The sequence below is a fragment of the Balaenoptera borealis genome, assembly GCF_965194805.1.
Source record: "Balaenoptera borealis genome assembly, chromosome: 20".
NCBI classification, from domain to species: domain Eukaryota; kingdom Metazoa; phylum Chordata; class Mammalia; order Artiodactyla; family Balaenopteridae; genus Balaenoptera; species Balaenoptera borealis.
Window position 1 is genome coordinate 36,499,538 of NC_138879.1, and position 19,792 is coordinate 36,519,329.

The 19,792-nt window shown below is 35.9% G+C and overlaps 1 protein-coding gene and 1 long non-coding RNA gene across 3 annotated transcripts in view; one reads left to right on the forward strand and one right to left on the reverse strand.

The window, feature by feature from the left end:
- GDPD1 (glycerophosphodiester phosphodiesterase domain containing 1) overlaps positions 1 to 19,792 on the forward strand; it is a 50,792-nt gene that overhangs the window by 12,133 nt on the left and 18,867 nt on the right. The window contains exons 2-4 of one of the 2 annotated variants that reach the window (XM_082372094.1): positions 6,485 to 6,527; positions 15,282 to 15,417; positions 17,176 to 17,236. In XM_082372094.1, the coding sequence (XP_082228220.1) occupies positions 6,485 to 6,527; positions 15,282 to 15,417; positions 17,176 to 17,236 (240 nt within the window). The remainder of the gene's footprint in view (positions 1 to 6,484; positions 6,528 to 15,281; positions 15,418 to 17,175; positions 17,237 to 19,792) is intronic. The other variant, XM_082372095.1, reaches the window with a different exon arrangement.
- The window catches only part of LOC309618419, a 93,244-nt gene that overhangs the window by 5,127 nt on the left and 68,325 nt on the right, over positions 1 to 19,792 (reverse strand). The window contains exon 2 of the long non-coding RNA XR_014238459.1: positions 7,098 to 7,168. This is a non-coding gene — a long non-coding RNA (uncharacterized lncRNA). The remainder of the gene's footprint in view (positions 1 to 7,097; positions 7,169 to 19,792) is intronic.

The window sequence follows — 19,792 nt, forward strand, 5'->3', positions numbered from 1 at the left end:
GTGCTAATAAGCACGGTATCTAGCTTCTATTAATTATTAATATCTTGACCACCTTTTCAATATTTTATTTTATTTATTAATAAAATTAATTTCATAACCTTATAAAGTAGATCAAAGATCTTAAGTAATAATGTTTGCATGCTTAAGCTCTTAGGTTTAAATGAATTACAAATAAAATTAACATGGAAAGGAGACATAAAAGACAAACAGGTAGGGCTTCCCTGGTGGCGCAGTGGTTGGGAGTCTGCCTGCCAATGCAGGGCACACGGGTTCGAGCCCTGGTCTGGGAAGATCCCACATGCCGCGGAGCAACTAGGCCCGTGAGCCACAACTACTGAGCCTGCGCGTCTGGAGCCTGTGCTCTGCAACAACAGAGGCCGCGATAGTGAGAGGCCCGCGCACCGCGATGAAGAGTGGCCCCCACTTGCCCCAACTGGAGAAAGCCCTCGCACAGAAGTGAAGACCCAACACAGCCAAAAATTAAAAATAAATAAATTAATTAAAGGAAAAAAAAAACAGGTAGACTTTGAATGTAAATATTAGTAGTAAAAATCATATTAACTGTGGGGGAATTTACTTCAGATTTCTGAATCTCTATTTTATATTTTTCCTAACTCCTTTCCCTTAAAACAAAAAGAGCAAACTATAAGTATCTTTTGAACTTTTTATTTTGGCACATTTTAATCATATACAAAAGTAGTAAGACTCTATCACCCAGATACAAACAATTATCAACTCATGCCCAATGTTGTTTCATCTGTATCCCTGCCCATTCTTCTCACCTGTATTATTTTGAAACAAATATCATATCGTTTCAAACTTAATAAATATTTGTTGAACACTGTTTTGTGGAATATTCTAACACCTGTATATTACAAAGCCCTTGCTATTGAAATTTGAGAAGGCTTACTTTCCCATCCCAACTTTGGAACCAACTTAGAAATAAAATGCATGCATCAGAAAGATAGAGGTATGGGACTTCCCTGGCAGTCCAGTGGTTAAGACTCTGTGCTTCCACTGCAAGGGACTCAGGGAACTAAGATCCCGCATGCTGCGCTGAGAAGAAATTTTGTTCCTTCTGAGGGTGGGCCACTCCAAATTAAGGGGACTATGCAGGGTTGAGTCACAGATGGACGGACAGCTCTTTCTCCTATGTCGCTTCTGCTCCCATGGGGAGGAGTGTATGAGGGAATAAAGAAGGGTTAAAAGTGTTCCTTCCATTCTTTTCATTCCTTGCGGACTGGAGTGGAATTTTCCTTCACTAGGTGGGAACAGGTAGCTGGGGATAGATGTTCCTCTCAATACTTGCCTTCAAAAAGCCTTCTCAGGGTTTAGGTGGTGTACCAGAATATAAAAAACACAGGACTTAGAAATAAAGGCTTTTTAAACAAACATTTAGGGAGAGCATACATGTGGTAGCACTAACCTTAAGTGTACAGCTTAATATATTTTTTAATATATGTGTACATCCAGGTAGCCATTTACTCAGATCAAGATATAGAACATTTCTAGAATCCCATAAGATTCCCTTGGTTCCCTTCCCAGTCTATCCTTCTCCATCCCCAGAGGTGACCACTCCTCTGACTTTTCTGATCATTGATTTTTTTTTAATTAATTTATTTTATTTTTGGCTGCGTTGGGTCTTCGTTGCTGCACGCGGGCTTTCTCTAGTTGCGGTGAGTGGGGGCTACTCTTCCTTGTGGTGCACGGGCTTCTCATTGTGGTGGCTTCTCTTGTTGCGGAGCACGGGCTCTAGGCACTCAGGCTTCAGTAGTTGCGGAACGCGGGCTCTAGAGTGCAGGCTCAGTAGTTGTGGTGCACGGGCTTAGTTGCTCCGCGGCATGTGGGATCTTCCCGGATCAGGGCTCGAACCCATGTCCCCTGCATTGGCAGGCAGATTGTTAACCACTGTGCCACCAGGGAAGCCCTGATCATTGATTATTTAAGACAGTGGTTTTCAAAGTGTGGTCTGTGGACTCCTGGGAGTCCCCAAGACCTCTCATGGGTCTACAAGGTCAAAATTATTTTCATAAGACATTACTTACCTTTTTCACCTTGTTGACATCTGCACTGATGGTGTAAAAGCAGTAGTCGGTAAAACTGCTGTTGCTTTAGCACAAATGAAAATACTGGTACCAAATGTACTAGTAGCCATTGTATTCCTCACCATCTTGCACTCACATTTTTTTTTTAAAAAGGCAGTTTCATTTAAGAATATCTTTGATGTATTAGAAAAATTTTTAATTTTATTAAAGTTCAATCCTTGAGTACACATAACTTTTAATATTCTGTGTGACAAAATTGGGAGTACACAAAAAACACTTTTGCTGCATACCAACGTAGGAAGATGATTGTCTTGAGGAAAAGCACTTGTGCAATTGCTTGAATTCTGAGCTGAATTAGCCTTTATTGTTTTCCACAGAACACCATTTTTACTTAAAAAACTGACTGACGAACTGGTTATTCAGCCTTGAGTATTCAGCAGATATGTTCTTGAAAATTAATAAAGTGAGTCTGTCATTAGAAGAAAAATAATCTAGCTGCCTTCTATTAAAGCAATGCCAATGATTAAATTTGAGCTTTCAAGCAAAAATTAGACTTCTGAAAAACTTGTATCATCCACTGTGTGCTTGGTAGCTTTCCAATTTTTAAAGATTTTCCTGATGATATCAGGTATTAACAAATGTGATTTTTAAAAAATATTGTCTAATGAAATGTGTCAGTATTTAGAAGATCAGCATAATTCAGTGAATCAGTATTTTCCCAAAAACCACGCATGGGTGAAAGATCCATTCAAAGTTCAAGATGGGCTAATCGATTTTCATGTAATAGAGTATGAAGAGGTCATTAATACAGTTCAAATCCCACGTTACAACTAACTTTTAAAAATCTGCCATTTGTTGAATTTTGGTGCAGTATCAAAGAAGAATCTTTCTTTTCCAACTATCTGTGTGAAGGTTGATATGTATGTATGAAGCAGATACAAGAATCTAGCTGCCTTCTATTAAGCCAGACATTAAAGAGATTTGCAAAAGTGTAAAACAATGCCACTCTTAGCGTTAAATATTTTTGTCAGATCGTTATTTTCATAAAATGTTATGTTAACATGTAATGGATTTATTATTGTTATTTTCAAAGTTTTAAAATTTAGAAGTCAATTTCTAATATGTAATTATTAATGGATATAACCCACATAATCAAAAGCTGTTTGAGGGACTTCCCTGGTGGCGCAGTGGTTAAGAATCCTCCTGCCAACGCTGGGGACACGGGTTCGAGCCCTGGTCTGGGAAGATCCCACATGCCGCAGAGCAACTAAGCCCCTGCGCCACAACTACTGAGCCTGCATGCCACAACTACCGAAGCCCACGCGCCTAGAGCCCGTGCTCCACAACAGGAGAAGCCACCGCAATGAGAAGCCCGCACATCGCAACGAAGAGTAGCCCCTGCTCGCCACATCTAGAGAAAGCCCGCATGCAGCAACGAAGACCCAACGCAGCCAAAAATAAATAAATTAGTTAATTAATTTAAAAAATATTGCTTAAAAAAAAAAAGCTCTTTGAGGTACTCAGTAAGACTCCTGAGACCAAAATGGTTAGGAACTGCTAGTGTAAGGCCTTAACTCTTGACTCTAATAAGAATCATTGTTGGGCTTCCTTGGTGGCGCAGTGATTGAGAGTCCGCCTGCCAATGCAGGGGACACGGGTTCGGGCCCTGGCCTGGGAGGATCCCACATGCCGCGGAGCAACTGGGCCCGTGAGCCACAACTGCCGAGCCTGCGCGTCTGGGGCCTGTGCTCTGCAACAAGGGGGGCCGCGGTAGTCAGAGGCCCGCGCGCCGCGATGAGGAGTGGCCCCCGCTTGCCGCAACTAGAGAAAGCCCTCGCACAGAAACAAAGACCCAACACAGCCATAAATAAATAAATAAATAAATATTTTTTTAAAAAAAAAAAGAATCATTGTAATCTGAAGTAATTTTTTAAAAAAGTGCTTCACAGAGGAGTTGAGAAGTGAATTTTTTTCCCCCCACTGCACGTGGCTTGCAAGATCTTAGTTCCATGCCCTCAGCAGTGAAAATACGGAGTCTTAACCACTGGACTGCCAGGGAGTTCCCAAACGGATTGTTTATTGTACCAAAAAGCAAGGAAATTAAAAGGACACAGAAGTCAGCTTGAAGGAGCTAATGATGTTGACTTTGATTACTTGGTGAAAATGGTGTCTGCCAGACTTTTCCGTTGTGAAGTTACTCTTTTTCTCTTTGTAGTTAGTATTTTTGTAAAAGTACTTTGAAACCACATAAACACTCCATTCCTTATCAAACTTTTGGTCCATTTATTAAAATGGATTCAGAATATCCTATTTTGTTTAATGGTTTAAAGTTTGTTGCTATCATTATTTTGATGCTAACATTGTCTCAGGTTTGGCCAGTGAGAGCTCCTTCAAACTGGCTTCTGTGTCCTGTTAACTTCCTTGCTTTTTGTTACAACAGTCAGTAGTTTAACCTAATCTACAAGTAACCATTTTAGCACCCTTTTCTTTTTGGTAGTATTCTAGAGTGCTTTGTTCTTGAATATTGATGATCTGTTTATAACATATTTCCTTAGTTTTTGACTAAAACAAGCACTGACTGGACTTTTAAAAGTCATTTAATGTCAAAAGAGCATTTACTTTTGAAAAAACTTTAATCTCCGTATTTGCTTCATCTGTTTTCTATTGTGCATTAACTCTAGTAATTAAAGTGAACCTAAAGTCAAAGTAGTAGCTTTTTAAAGTATATATATTTATTTATTTTGGCTCCACCGGCTCTTAGTTGCGGCACGTGGGATCTTTAGTTGCAGCATACAAATTTCTTAGTTGTGGCATGCGGACTTCATAGTTGCAGCATGCGGACTCTTAGTTGCAGCATGCATACGGGATCTAGTTCCCTGACCAGGGATCAAACCTGGGCCCCCTACATTGGGAGCGCAGAGTCTTACCCACTGGACCACCAGGGAAGTCCCCAAAGTAGCTTGTTTCACATAGGTATCCCTTTCTCTCTGCTAAACTGATGGAACTTTTAGAACATTAGGTTAATATATTCATTTCTTCATACCTTGTGTTTCTATTGATTATTAATTAGGTTGCCATAAAAATACAATCGAACAATATAAAAGAAGAAAACTTTAATACTCTTGCAAATATGTCCAGATGTTATTGTATGTAGGACATTTTAATTCTACTATTTGAACAGTACCTTAAACTTGAATTGCCTCTTTTGTTAAGAAGAAATTGTCTGTTTTTCCAAGTATTTAGAAAAGTATTTCCAAAATATTTTTCCTGTGCGTTCCATTAATTATTGGGTTGGCTAAAAAGTTCGTTTGGGTTTTTCTTCTCTTTTGTTTTTTTAAAAAATATTTATTTAGGCTGCTCCAGGTCTTAGTTGCATCATGTTAGCTCTTAGTTGTGGCATGCATGTGGGATCTAGTTCCCTAACCAGGGATTGAACCCAGGCCCCCTGCATTGGGAGTATGGAGTCTTAGCCACTGGACCACCAGGAAAGTCCCTCCTCATTCTTATAGATAGGGAAGCTCAGCCATAGAAAGGTGAGGTAGGGGCTGCCCTGGTGGCACAGTGGTTGAGAATCTGCCTGCCAATGCAGGGGACACGGGTTCGAGCCCTGGTCTGGGAAGATCCCACATGCCGCGGAGCAACTAGGCCCGTGAGCCACAACTACTGAGCCTGCGCGTCTGGAGCTTGTGCTCCGCAACAAGAGAGGCCGCGATAGTGAGAGGCCCGTGCACCGCGATGAAGAGTGACCCCCGCTTGCCGCAACTAGAGAAAGCCCTTGCACAGAAACGAAGACCCAACACAGCCAAAAATAAATTTAAAAATAAATAAATAAATAAATAAATAAATAAATAAATAAATAAATAAATAAAAATAAAAGAATTCCTTTAAAAAAAAAAAAAAGAAAGGTGAGGTAATTTTCCCAAGGTCACACAAGTATCAAACAGACTTGAGAGCAGAGATCCTAACTCCAGAGCCCCACCCTCAACCACTACACTATACTACCCTCATCCAACATGATTAAAACAGTCACTTCTTTTAAGTAATTAATGGGAAAGGGAGGAAAGAGATGGGTAAACACTTTATGCTATAAATATGATAAATGCCTTAGTAGAAAGATGCATGAGAGACTGTGGGGATCCAGAGGAGAGACTTTTTAACTCTGAGGAGGTGTATATGTGCAAGTCCTCCTCTGTCTTTTCTATTATAGCTTAAAAATCATGTTTAGGTTCTTGTAACCCTCCTGCGTTTCTATGGCTGTGTTTTGATCTTTGATTCTTCTTGGTGCAGCTAAAAACAATTCAAAATACCACTACATTCTTTAAAACACTTGTAATGTCTACATAATATATAAACATCATGATTCATTTGATGTATCTTTTTTAGGTGAATTTCTGGAAAAATAAAATGTTCAAATTAGCTTCAATTTAATGTTTTCACAGGTGCTGGAGAAAATTTGGAGAATACAATGGCAGCCTTTCAGCAGTAAGTATATAAAAAGGTATTCTTTTCTTTTATAGTTTATCTTTAAAGTGATGATGATTCACCAAGTGAGGATAGTACACATGTAGCATCCATTTGTGATAGTTGTTTCTATTTTATTAAAATGGCTTTTTTTTTTTTTTTTTTTTAGTTAGTCTGAAGTGTTACAAACAGTGTTTGGCTTCTGCATAACTGAAAAACTAGATCAGAGTTTTGGGTAATCAAAAGATACTATAGTTCCAAAGCTGAAAGAAGACATTTGTAACAAGGCACATACTGTGTGTAATGCTAATTAGCCTCAGAGAGAAAGAGAAAAGGAGAAAATGAAAACACTGTTACATTGGCTGTTATTTATGAGTAGGATTATGTGTCTACTCAGTAATTCTTCCACAGATCAGGTCAAGCTGTCATCTGGTCTTTCTCCTTTGAAGCCTTATGAGTGTTGATCTTATTTTTTTAAATAAGGTAAATTTTTTTTTTCAATTTTTAAATTATTCATATTTCATATAGATGTCTTTTAGAGCACCTCACAGAGAAGCAGCAGGAGACACAGGAATGAAAGCTGATTGATACCTTGTTCTTTGTCTTAGAGTGAATGATTATCATCAGTCTGTGGTAATGGTGCGAACACTGTTTTCTGTTCCCTGAAAAGTAAGACGGGGAATGTGATAAGTTAACTCCCATGAAAAACATTACCATCCATATTTAGTAAGAAAAATATTTTCTTATGTAATTTTTGAGCCATTTTTATGTATATAATTGGGGCCAATAAATCAGGATAATTTGGCTTAAGTTTTTGTTCTGCTTCTCATCATTCAAAGACACTTTAGAGATTATTTTTCCTGTTATCAGGTCCCAAGGTACTGCTTTTCCATAGTCTAGTTTCGTCTAAATCCTATCCTCCTATATTTGTCATTGCTTATTCTTTTTGTTCTATAATATGATGCCTTTTGACTGTAATCTCAAGTCTCTTACAGCTCTAAAATGCAAAATCTTTCCTCCTGTCACTGACTGTGAAACAGAATAATTTAATTTAAATTACTTTGTTATCGTCTCTACTGAGATTATGTAGCAAAATATAGCAAATATATAGCAAATATATATTTAATTTTATAAATTATATAGCAAATATATTTATATTTGTATATATATATACATATATATATGTTGTATATATATATACATACTATATATATATATACACAATATATATATATACACTATATATATATAGTATATATATATATTTATATATATATATATAAAATATATAGCAAAATATATTTAATTTTATGTGAACAATTTTCACTGTGATATACACACACATATGCATACCCATGCACACCCTCATTCACTATCATTTATCCAATATTTGTTGCCTGTGATGTAGTAATATATATTACTTGGGGAAAAACTGCTCATAACTTTGAGTGGTTTTTAGCATTCCTTTATGTAAAAGTATATTATTTTGTAAGTTTTTCTCCATATTTTTTTTTTTGCTAAATCTTTACCAAACACCCTTATTTATGAAATTAAACTATTTCTAAGGATGGTACATTTGTATAATACGTTATTTCTAAGGATGGTAACCTAAATGTTTTTTATCTTTGAAGACTTTGATCCTCTGAAAAATTTTTTGATATTCAAAGAATAATTTAGATGGTTTTTACTTGCTAGATATAAAATTTCATTTCCTGTCTTCAAGCAGTTTGTTTTTATATTGTTTTGTTCAAGCAGTAACTATTGAAGAGTACCACAGCCTTCTCTATCATGTGGTAGCTTTCTATAACTTTAGTTTTTTGGAGGTTTTTCTGGTACTTTAAAAGAAGAAAGCAACTCTTCCGTATGTTATTATTAGTGTTTATTAGATATATTTTTTTGTAAGGCCGTTTGCTAATTGACTTTGAAATTTATAGAAAACCTAAATCAAATAGGCTTTAATTTTAAACTTAAATTTTTTTGTTGTTGTTGGTGGTGGTGATGATTTTGTTTTTTGTTTTGTTTTGTCTTATGCCTCAGTGCTCTTACTTTCAATAAGTAGTTTTTTAAATTGTACTTTGTTTTCATTTATAAATATTCTAGTTAACTGCTAGGACACTTAGAAAGTTTTTTTTTTTTTTAATATGCCTACTTCATGAAAAACAAGAAAAAAATTGTTTAAGCATACTATTTTTAAGGTACTGTATACTAAAAAGATAAAGAGTTATAATACATAATTGGCAAAAGACAGACACTGTGCTTAAGTATGGTATATGCTTGAAAGGATATATAGTTGAAGGAGAGATAGTAAAAAATACAATGAGCAGCTAAAACTTAGATCTTATTTATATATACGGTTAGACATATACTTCACAAAGCATGTATATTATGACATGGAGGCGAAGATGATATCAGAGAAAGTATAAATAGTTGGTGTGGGAAGCCTACTTAAGATTAACCAGATAATTGAAAAGATACCAGGATTAGAAGAGCTATCATTTGGTGGAGAGGAAGAAGCTATTTTAAAAATGTGAAATGTTTGAGGTTAAGATGTGATGGTGTGTGGACAAGATACATCTAGAAAACTGAAAGGACCTTAAGACTGCATGGAAAATTAATTCATTATATGTTCATTACATTATAGTAGGGCTAAAGAAGTAATTAGTACTGACACAGAGAAATAGTTACATCTCACAATTTATAAAAGTTCTTTAATATGCTTTATAAAATAATTTCACAGACACCTTAAGTTATGAATGTGGCTCTTCTGGGATTCCTTGGGAGCCAGAATCTTTCCTTATTGATTTCTCAATCCCTAACATTTAGCTCTGGTGCTAATAAGTTCTCACTAGTTGCTTACTGAATGATATATGGAATGGGGCACTCAAGAACAAAGCAGAATATTGGGGGGTAGGATAAATTGGAAGATTGGGGTTGACATATATACACTATTGATACTATGTATAAAATAGATAACTAATGAGAACCTACTCTATAGCACAGGGAACTCTACTCAATGCTCTGTGGTGACCTAAATGAGAAGCAAATCCAAAAAAGAGGGGACATATGTATACGTATAGCTGATTCACTTTGCTGTACAGTATAAACTAACACAATATTGTGAAGAAACTAAACTCCAATAAAAAAAAAAAGCAGAATTTTAACAGAAGACAGAGACAGAACCCCTTTCATAATAAACATGGAACCAAAGACTAAGGAATTGTACTACAAAGATACACACACACACACACACACACACACACACACACACACACAGAGTCACTAAGCCCCTGAGTATGTAAAATCTGGTTCTTAAGAGCTAATAAAACTAGGTTATTAAACCAGGCTGCCTTTGTAAATACCCATAGGACAATTTGATCCCTGTGGTATTACCATGAATGCTTAGAGAAAGAAACAAATTGTATTAGCAATAGCTGCAAGTATAAGTTGGCAGACAGTCAGAGTAATTAATCAGTGGCCTGATTCTCATGATAAAATTCTTTAGAATGTCTGATTAATACAATACTAATTATCTCATCTCTGAAATGGGAATAATACAACCTCAGTGTTTTGAGGAATAAATGAGATTCAAATAAATTCTTTAACATAGAGTCTGTTTTAAGTTATGATGCATTGTTTTTGTGAAGTTTGAAGTAATTTCACTTCTTCTTTTAGAGCTAGAGTTTTTATTTCTTTTTCCGGAAATGTTGAAGCCTTGGCTTCCCTAGCTTTTTTCTGTGTTTATCATCAGCTTATCAGAAATGCAACTATACAATGTTTGGTGTTTCAATTGAAGTAGATGCATATTGTTATTTATGGAAAAATTTGAAGGCCGAAGTGATAAAAAAAAAAAAGTTTTCTTGCTCTGTTCTAGCTATTTGTGTATCAAATTTGAGATAATTTTATTAGAATAATTTACAAATTGTCCTAGATACACTTACTATTGTTCTAAATTTTTACTTATTAGCTTGTTAATAAGAGATAAACATACAATAAATAGAAATTTTTTTTTATAATTCCTAAACATTTCTAAAAATATCCAACATTTCAGCCAAAGGCAAACTTCATACTTAGAAAGATTTTAGGTAATATGTATAATTTTTTTTAAATACAGGAAAATATAGATAACCCCTGCTCTTACCCTCCTTTACACACTCATACAAAACCAAAACAAAAATAAAAGAAAGACATGTATGTGACCAAAAATCAGCAGTACCAACAGTACAAATTTTTTTTTTTTTTTTTAGCTATATAAAGAATCTTAGAATTTTATTTTAAAACTGTTTGCTGGCTCTATATGTCGCTTACAGTGTCTACATTTTTTATTCTTTTTTTAAAAAAACTAAACACAGTTTAACAATATACAAGGAAATTTTAAAATACAGAAAAATAATTCTATCAACCTAAAACCTGTTTTTATTTGCCTATTTGTGTTTTTTTTTAACATTTTATATTTATTTATTTATTATTTATTTTGGCTGTGCTGGGTCTTAGTTGCGGCATGCACGTGGGATCTAGTTCCCTGACCAGGGATCGAACCCAGGCCCCTTGCACTGGGAGCATGGAGTCTTACCCACTGGGCCACCAGGGAAGTCCTTATTTGCCTATTTTTGGATTTTATTTTTACACATTTGTGGTTCTAGCAAACACACAATTGGCAAACAAATAATCTCTTTTAAAGGTGGATGTCCTTTAGAAGAGGACATGTACAGTTAACAATTATTTACATCTTAGTAAGAATTACATTAAGGAGCCAAGTTTGTTTGTTTTCCTCTAACAACTGGTGATAATCAGAACACTGAAAGGGAAGATTATTTAAGGAGAAGTAGGGGAGCAGTATGAGACTTTGGTACAAGGCAGCAAGTGGCCATTGGGTCTTTTGGAGTGGGATTCTGATGGGCTTGGATCATCAGAAGAGACCAAGTATGAGAAAATTCCGAAGTGGTTGGCTTCAAAGATAAATTTTGTCAGGCCCATATACACACACACACACACACACACACACACACACACACACACTTTATCAATGGGATCATACCATACCTACTTTTTTTTTCATTTAGATTCAACAGTGACATTCCATTGTTGGAATAACAACTTCATTGAATAAAGTGAATACTTGATTCTTTGAAGTATGGTACTTACTATGGCTATGGATTATCATTGATGAACATTTAGGTGCTAGCTGGATGATAGTTAATTAAAATTTAAAATGTTCATAGACATTGATAACCAAAATATGGCTTCATTCTGCTCATTTATTTTTTATTTATTTATTTATTTTTGGCTGCATTGGGTCTTCTTTGCTGCATGCGGGCTTTCTCTAGTTGCGGCGAGTGGGGGCTACTCTCCATTGTGGTGTGCGGGCTTCTCATTGCAGTGGCTTCTCTTGTTGCAGAGCACGGGCTCTAGGTGCACAGGCTTCAGTAGTCGTGGCTTGTGGGCTCTGGAGCACAGGCTCAGTAGTTGTGGTGCACGGGCTTAGTTGCTCCGCGGCATGTGGGATCTTCCTGGACCAGGGCTCGAACCCGTGTCCCCTGCATTGGCAGACGGATTCTTAACCACTGGGCCACCAGGGAAGTCCCTCTGCTCATTTAGAAATGTGTGAATACCTGCAATATGCCCAACATCGTGAACGTTGGAAAATATGGAACAGACAGATACCTTCCTCTCCAGGAATTTAGTATCTAGTTGTAGAGACATGACCTTATAAGAAGTCATTTCCATTTCAAATTGTTTCCACCTTATAGGAAACAATTTGAATGTATAGGAATATATTACACAAACTGTAATTTATCTACTTTTACATTTTCTCATTCCTGCTTTCTCACTCTGCTCACTCCAGCTCTTATTCTTTCCATTCCTGAATTTTAAAAAAGTAAAAGTTTCTTTCTAAAACTCTCTCCCTGCCGCACCCATGTTTACTTTTTTTTTCATCTTGAAATGTCATTGGTGGTAATTGATACATAAAGTGCTTACAAAAACAAACAAACAAACAAGGGACTTCCCTGGCAGTCCAGTGGTTAAGACTCTGCTCTTCCACTGCAGGGGGCACGGGTTTGATCCCTGGTCAGGGAACTAAGATCCTGCATGCGGCGCAGCCAAAAAACAAAAACAACAACAACAACAAAACAAAGTGCCATGTAGGCATTTTACATATACAGAGAGCTATCTCTTTTCATTCATTAATTCAATATTTAACAAATACATGGGACTTCCCTGGTGGAACAGTGGTTAAGAAATCCGCCTTCCAATGCAGGGGACGCAGGTTTGATCCCTGGTCAGGGAACTAAGATCCCACGTGCCGCGGGGCAAGTAAGCCCTCACGCCACAACTACTGAGCCTGCGTGCCTCAACTAGAGAGCCCACATGCCACAAACTACAGAGCCCACGTGCTCTGGAGCCCATGCACGACAACCAGAGAGAGAAAACCCGCATGCCACAACTAGAGAGAAGCCCACGTGCTGCAATGAAGAGCCCGCGTGCTGCAAAAAAAAAAAAGATCCCACATGCCTCAGCGAAGACCTGATGCAGCCAAAAATAATAATTCAAAAAATATTTTAAAAAGTAAAAAAAAAAATACTTATGGAGTACCTGTTTTGCCCAGCCCCATGCATAGGCACTTGTTTACAATAGTAAACAAGCCATAGTCCACAAACCCTTTCTTCAAAGAGCACCTGTCTAACTGGGCAAGTAGGGGAAGATAAATAGACGTATTCAAAACAGTGTGGTAAGTACTCTGACACAGTAAACACAGGTGCTACAGGAAGTCCTGGCAATTTGGCAAATAACTGGTAGATAGGCTACAAAATCCAGACTGGGGTCGGGGGATTAGGGAAGGTATCCTGAAGTGGTAGTTTTAAAGCTTACACCTGAAAGATGAATAAGAGTTAGCAGATAAGGGGAAGAAGAAAGACTTTTTAAAAAATTGCTGTTGTAGTATGTATAATATACATTCAGTAATATGCACAAATCTTAAGTGCACAGCCCAAAGAATTTTAATATATGTATACACCTTTGTGACCACCACCCAGATAAAAATATAGAACATCTCTAGCACCCCTGAAGGCACCCTTGTGACCTTTCCCAGCCTGTACTGCTTTCCCCTAGATAACCATTATTTTAGTTTCTATTACAATAGATTGATTTTGTCTGTTCCTGATAACATAAATATCATCATACCGTATTTACACTTTTGTCTCTGGCTTTTCTTTCTTTCAGTTTATATCTGTAAGATTCATCCATGATGTGTGAAATAATCTTGTACATGTTTTTTAATGGTCAAATGCATTCATCTCTCTCAGGTATATACTTAGCAGAAGTTGAATTGCTGTGTCATAGGGTAGGTGGATATTTATACTTTTCAAAGGATTGTACCAACTTACACTCTCACCAGCAATGTATGAGAGTTCCATTTGCTCCACTGTCTTGCTAACTTACTGTCAGTCCTTTTAATTTTAGGCATTCTGATGGTGTATAGTGCTGTCTCATTGTAGTTTTAATATCCATTTCCCTGTTGAATTTTTTTTTTTTTTTTTTTTTTTTTTGGCTGCGTTGTGTCTTCGTTGCTGCACGCGGGCTTTCTCTAGTTGGAATGAGTGGGGGCTACTCTTCGTTGCAGTGCGCGGGCTTCTCATTGCGGTGGCTTCTCCTGTTGCGGAGCACGGGCTCTAGGGTGTCCAGGCTTCAGTAGTTGTGGCTCACAGGCTCTAGAGCGCAGGCTCAGTAGTTGTGGTGCACGGGCTTAGTTGCTCTGAGGCATGTGGGATCTTCCTGGACCAGGGCTCGAACCCATGTCCACTGCATTGGCAGGCGGATTCTTAACCACTGCACCACCAACGAAGTCCTCCCTGTTGAATTTTGATGTTGAACTTCTGTTCATACGTTTATTCGCCACTTGGAAATTCTCATTTGTGAAGTGAGAAAACAATTGTATTGTTTTTCTGTGAAAGACATTTCAGACAGAGGAAGTATTTAGAGAGCATGCTACTGCTTGGAGTGTAGGTGCAAGGTGGGGAGGAGGTGAAGAGAACTAATATTATCATCACTGTTTTGCAAATAAGGAAACAAGCATAAAGAACTTGCCCAACTGTAAATGGAATTATTTCATGATTTCCTTTTCAGATTTCCATTATTAGTGTATAGAAATAAAACTGATTTTTATATGTTTGTTTTGTATTCCAGAACTTTACTGAGTATGTTTATTAGTTCTGACAGTGGTGTATATGGAACCTTTATTTCTACATATAAGATTATGTCATCTGCAAATAGAGATAATTTTACTTCTTCTTTTCCAGTTTGGATGCTTTTTTTTTTTTCATACTCATTTGCCCTTCTAGAGCTTATAATCCTATGCAGAATTTAAGTGGCAAAAGTGGGCATCCTTTTCTTGTTCTTTATGCTTTCATTTTATAGATGTGGAAACGTGGGCCCAGAGAGGGGCAGTTACTCACCCAAAGTTACCCAGCAAGTTCATAGCAAAGCAGGAACTGGTGCCCAAATCTCAACTTCTGGTCCAGTGTTCTTTCCTTTATACTGGGTTGCCAGAATTAAGGATTGCTAGTTATGGAAAGCAGGCAACATGAGTCTCTTATTCTAAGTTCAGTTAGAATATTTTTATATCAATTATTCATAATAGATAACAGTCTTGAGGAGAAATTTTAGTATTATGGGATTTTCTATTTTGATTTGTAACTCTGAACTTTTTCATCTAATGTATGTAACCTAAATGTTTGCTTATGTTTCAGAATGTCATTATTCTTCTTTGTATTTCTTCAGTGCAGTTACAGTTGGAACTGATATGTTGGAGTTGGACTGCCATATCACAAAAGATGAAGAAGTTGTAGTGTCACATGATGAGAACCTAAAGAGATCAACTGGAGTCAATGTAAACATCTCTGATCTCAAGTACTGTGTAAGTGAAAATGCATGATAAACTAATCATTAATAGATATTAGGGCCTGTAGGATTTTTAAAAACAGTGAGTGCCAGATAGCACGTCAATAAATAATAGTAAAAAAAGATAATGCTTAAATAATGAATGTCAAAGGAAAGTTAAAAAACCATTCTGACTTACAGTGAGGATTTGTATTCATTACGTACATCTGTGGAGACTTATTTTGATAACTATTTCAACAAAATTACCAAAGTCCTCAAATGTAAAACTACTGGAGTTCAACTTGTTTGACGTATTCTACAATTTATTTGATTCAGATTAAATATATGAATTAGTTTTAGTCTTCATGTATAGGAAAGAACCCTTTAAAAATCTGATTTTAGTAGTTTACATGCTCATTCTAGTAAATACTGATAAATGGAAGAAAAATAATGCCTAATTCTACCACCTAAAAAAAACTTATGTTAACAGGATACTATCTGTATGTATACCCTGAAAGTTTTTTACATAGTTATGTTCTCATTGTATATTATTTATATTGTATTTTTAAACACTCTAACATTATGGCATGATATACATTTTTTCTTTTTCTTTTTTTTAATAGACTTTTATTTTTTAGAACAGTTATAGATTCACAACAAAATTGATCAGAAAATATAGCGATTTCCCACATACTTTCTGACCTCACATAGGTACAGCCTCCCCCCACTATCAACATCCTGCACCAGAGTGGTACATTTGTTACAATTGATGAGCGTACACTGATACATCATCATCACCCAAAATTCATAGCTTACATTAGGATTTATTCTCGGTGTTGTACATTCTATGGGTTTTGACATGACATTCATGAAAATGACATGTATCCACTAATATAATGTCATACAACATAGTTTCCCTGCCCTAAAAATCCTTTGTGCTCTGCCTATTCATCCTTCCTGCCTCCAACCCCCTGACAATCACTAATCTTTTTACTGTCTCCATAGTTTTGCTTTTTCCAAAATGTCATATAGTTGGAATCACACAGTATTTAGCCTTTTCAGATTCTATACTTATTTTTTATAAACATTTCAAATGACTGAAGTTATTCCATTGAGTGGATGTATAGTTGTCTTTAACCATTCCTCTGTTGTTGTGCATTTGAATTAGTTCTCAGTTTTCACCATTATAAATAACACTGCACTGAACATCTGTATGTGTAAAGATCAAGTTTTCTCTGTATTTAAAATTATTTCCCTATATTAACTCTCAGCAGGGAAATTATTGGGTAAAAGATTAGGAACATTATAGTTTCTTGATATATATTGAAAGTTGCTATTGCCACCTTGCTCTTTTAAAGTGTTTAAAAGACTTTTTATATCTGATGTTAAAAGAATTCCAAGTTTGCCACACCCTTACCATTTAGGGGCATTATAATTATACCAAGAATTTCCTAATTTGCTAGATTAAATTTTAATTAGCATTTGCTTATTAGTGAGTTTAAAGATTCTTCTTTATGATTTTTTTCCCCTTTGAATTGTCTATTCCTGACATTTGTCTACTGAGATCTGTGTGTATTTATTATTGACAAATGGTCCATATTAGACAGTACAGATTTCTTGTAGGTCATGAAAGTAAGTAATTATATGATCAGTTTGCTGTTGGGGATGTTCTACTAATGAGTTCTCTATATAAACATTTGTAGTGTTTCATTTTTGTATTTTTCAAGAAGCAAATCTTTATGTCTTAATGTAAGACACTAAAATACTTTTATTTTTGAGAGCTAACTTTTTTCAGTCATATCTTTTAAAGGAACTCCCACCTTACCTTGGAAAACTGGATGTCTCATTTCAAAAAGGTAATAATTTACATTTGCAGATTAAACATTTACACTAAAGTGTATTCATTTATGCTGAGAATTAGAAATACATGTGCATTATCTTATGATAAGAAGTTCCAACTAAAAGTATTACCCTCAGAGCTTGTTTGCTCAGGCCTACAAATCTGAAATCTTGATGGTCACCTGACCCTGAGATTATGATGCCCAAAGATTTAACTGACTCATTCTGTCTAAATTTATATACAGTTCATTTAAGCCTGAATATTAATTACGAGAAACCCAGATATTATTAGGGGTACTGTATACTTCTAAAGCTTCAAATTCTAGACTATTACTATAACTTGTAGTAAATAATCCATCATAAATAAGAAGAATAAATGAAAAGAAATTGAAGCGACCCCTTTCAGATCCTTACTGATTCTATAATTTTTTCATTCTATGTTATTTAGCTACTCCATATTTTAAATTATTAGGAGTATTCCATTACTCAAATAAACCATCCATTTCTTAGTCATCTTCACTTTTTAATCACCAGCATAGCAGTTTTTTTTTTTTTTCTTTTGAGGGAACATTTCCCACAAAGAGATATGTCCCTTGGCCCAAAGTGTTAGTTATGTTAGGATGGAACATGTTAGGATGGAAAATACACAACCTCGAGATACAGGTGCTGAGCTACCTCACCTTCACAATTCAGCCTCATGTTTTGAATGATTTACATGTAACTTAGGAAAAGTGCAAAATGCTCATGTTGTGGTTCTTGGTATGGCTTGCATATAGTTGAAACCTTGGTTAAGCCAAGGATATATTGATATTAATTTAAAATTGGCAGGTATAATTTCTCCTTGATTGAGAAACCTTAGAAAGCCAAATAAAAATCAGAAAACCGTTTGCATCAGTTATCTCTACAGGACGTTTCGATCTGATATTTGTTTGACTTTGCCTTCTAGATAAGTATTATTAAGCTTTTATTGATTTGAGGAAACACCTTTCATTCTTATAATTAGTAGGATTATACTAGCAAAGCTATTCAATGTTGGTATCAGTTGTGGACTTGGGAAGGTTAAGAAAATTTCATAAGTGAAGTTTTTCCTAGTTTTCCCTTTGTAGAGAGCAAAGCCAAAGCCTCACAAAGATTATAAGATGCTTTGAGAAAAAATATTTTTTAATTTTTTTCCTGGTTTTATATCTACCACATAAAGTCATAAAACTTTTGAACTTGAAGAGACCTTTGAAACCATCTAATCCTGTCTCCTCCTGTTACAGAAAGGAAACAGAGTCCTAAAGATGTAAATGAACTTGATTAAGGTTGTACAACAAATAAATGACAGAGCTGGGATTTGAAACTAGGTCTTCTCCTTACCAGGCCAGTGTTCATCTATCTATACTGCCTCTCTATCTGCAGAATCTCTTCAAATCCCATATTAGTGGCAATGCCACACACTCTCAAATTTAATAATTAACTTTTGTTCATATTGTATTAAACTCATATCATAATTAACTTAAAGACTATGCCTCCAATGTGAAGTTTACTGCATCTGAAACAGGCTAATATATAGTACTGTAAAAACTTGACTCAGATTAGGCAGAAAGTTGTTCATTTTTTTTCTCTTCTATTCCCCTGCTCCGAACTCTTCTTTTCTTTAAATACTGGAGGGAGGAGGAGGAAGAGGAGAGAGAGAGAGAGAGAGAGAGAGAGAGAGAGAGAGAGAGAGAGAGAATCAACTCTCAGAGGAATACAAATTTCAGGCCTCTTGCTTTCTTTGTGGTTCACAACTTAACTGGAGAAGAATTAAGTGTTTTCTTTTAAAAGATGCTTCGATGTGCCACAGGCTACATTAAAAAGTAAACTTAAAGAAGGAACATAAAAATGTGTTAACCAAAGGGTTTGTTATTATCTATCCTGCTTACTTGAAAGCAACCTCTTTTTCATGGAAAATACATAATTTGGGTAATCAGAGTTGACTATGGTGATAAGTTTTAAAGTTCTAGCATGCTCCAGAGCTACTTCACTTGTTCCATCACCCAACACATCCTATGGCATACTCCTAGTCTAGCGTTCTTGTTTTTCTGTTATTTTCCTCTTTCCCTTTTGGTAGTATTTCCCAGCTGGTTATTCTCTGCCCAAAACAATACTGGGGACAACTCCTTCCTCCAACTCTTTTTCTATATTCTCTGCTGGCCGAGTCATCTAATTTAAATACCTTTACATCACTTTAGCACACATTTTTCTCTTAGCACATTTTTATTTCCTTGTTTCCCCCACTGTTTGATGCAATATTATTCTTATTGTGTAATGTGTCATTTTGCTGTTCCAAAGTTAGTTTTGTCTGTTTGACCTTTTTCTAAGTTGATCCTTGCATACATCTTACTTGGGTGTGAATAGCTATTGCCCATGGTAATTCTTTTGACTGCAAAATTAATTTTTCCACACTTAATAAGCTAACAAAATTTTTATTTAACTAGAATAGCATCGTCTAAATAGAGCTCTCTATAGTGATAGAAATGTTCTACATTTGCACTGTCTGATACAAGAGTCAATAGCCACATGTGACTATTGAGCGCTTGAAATGTGGC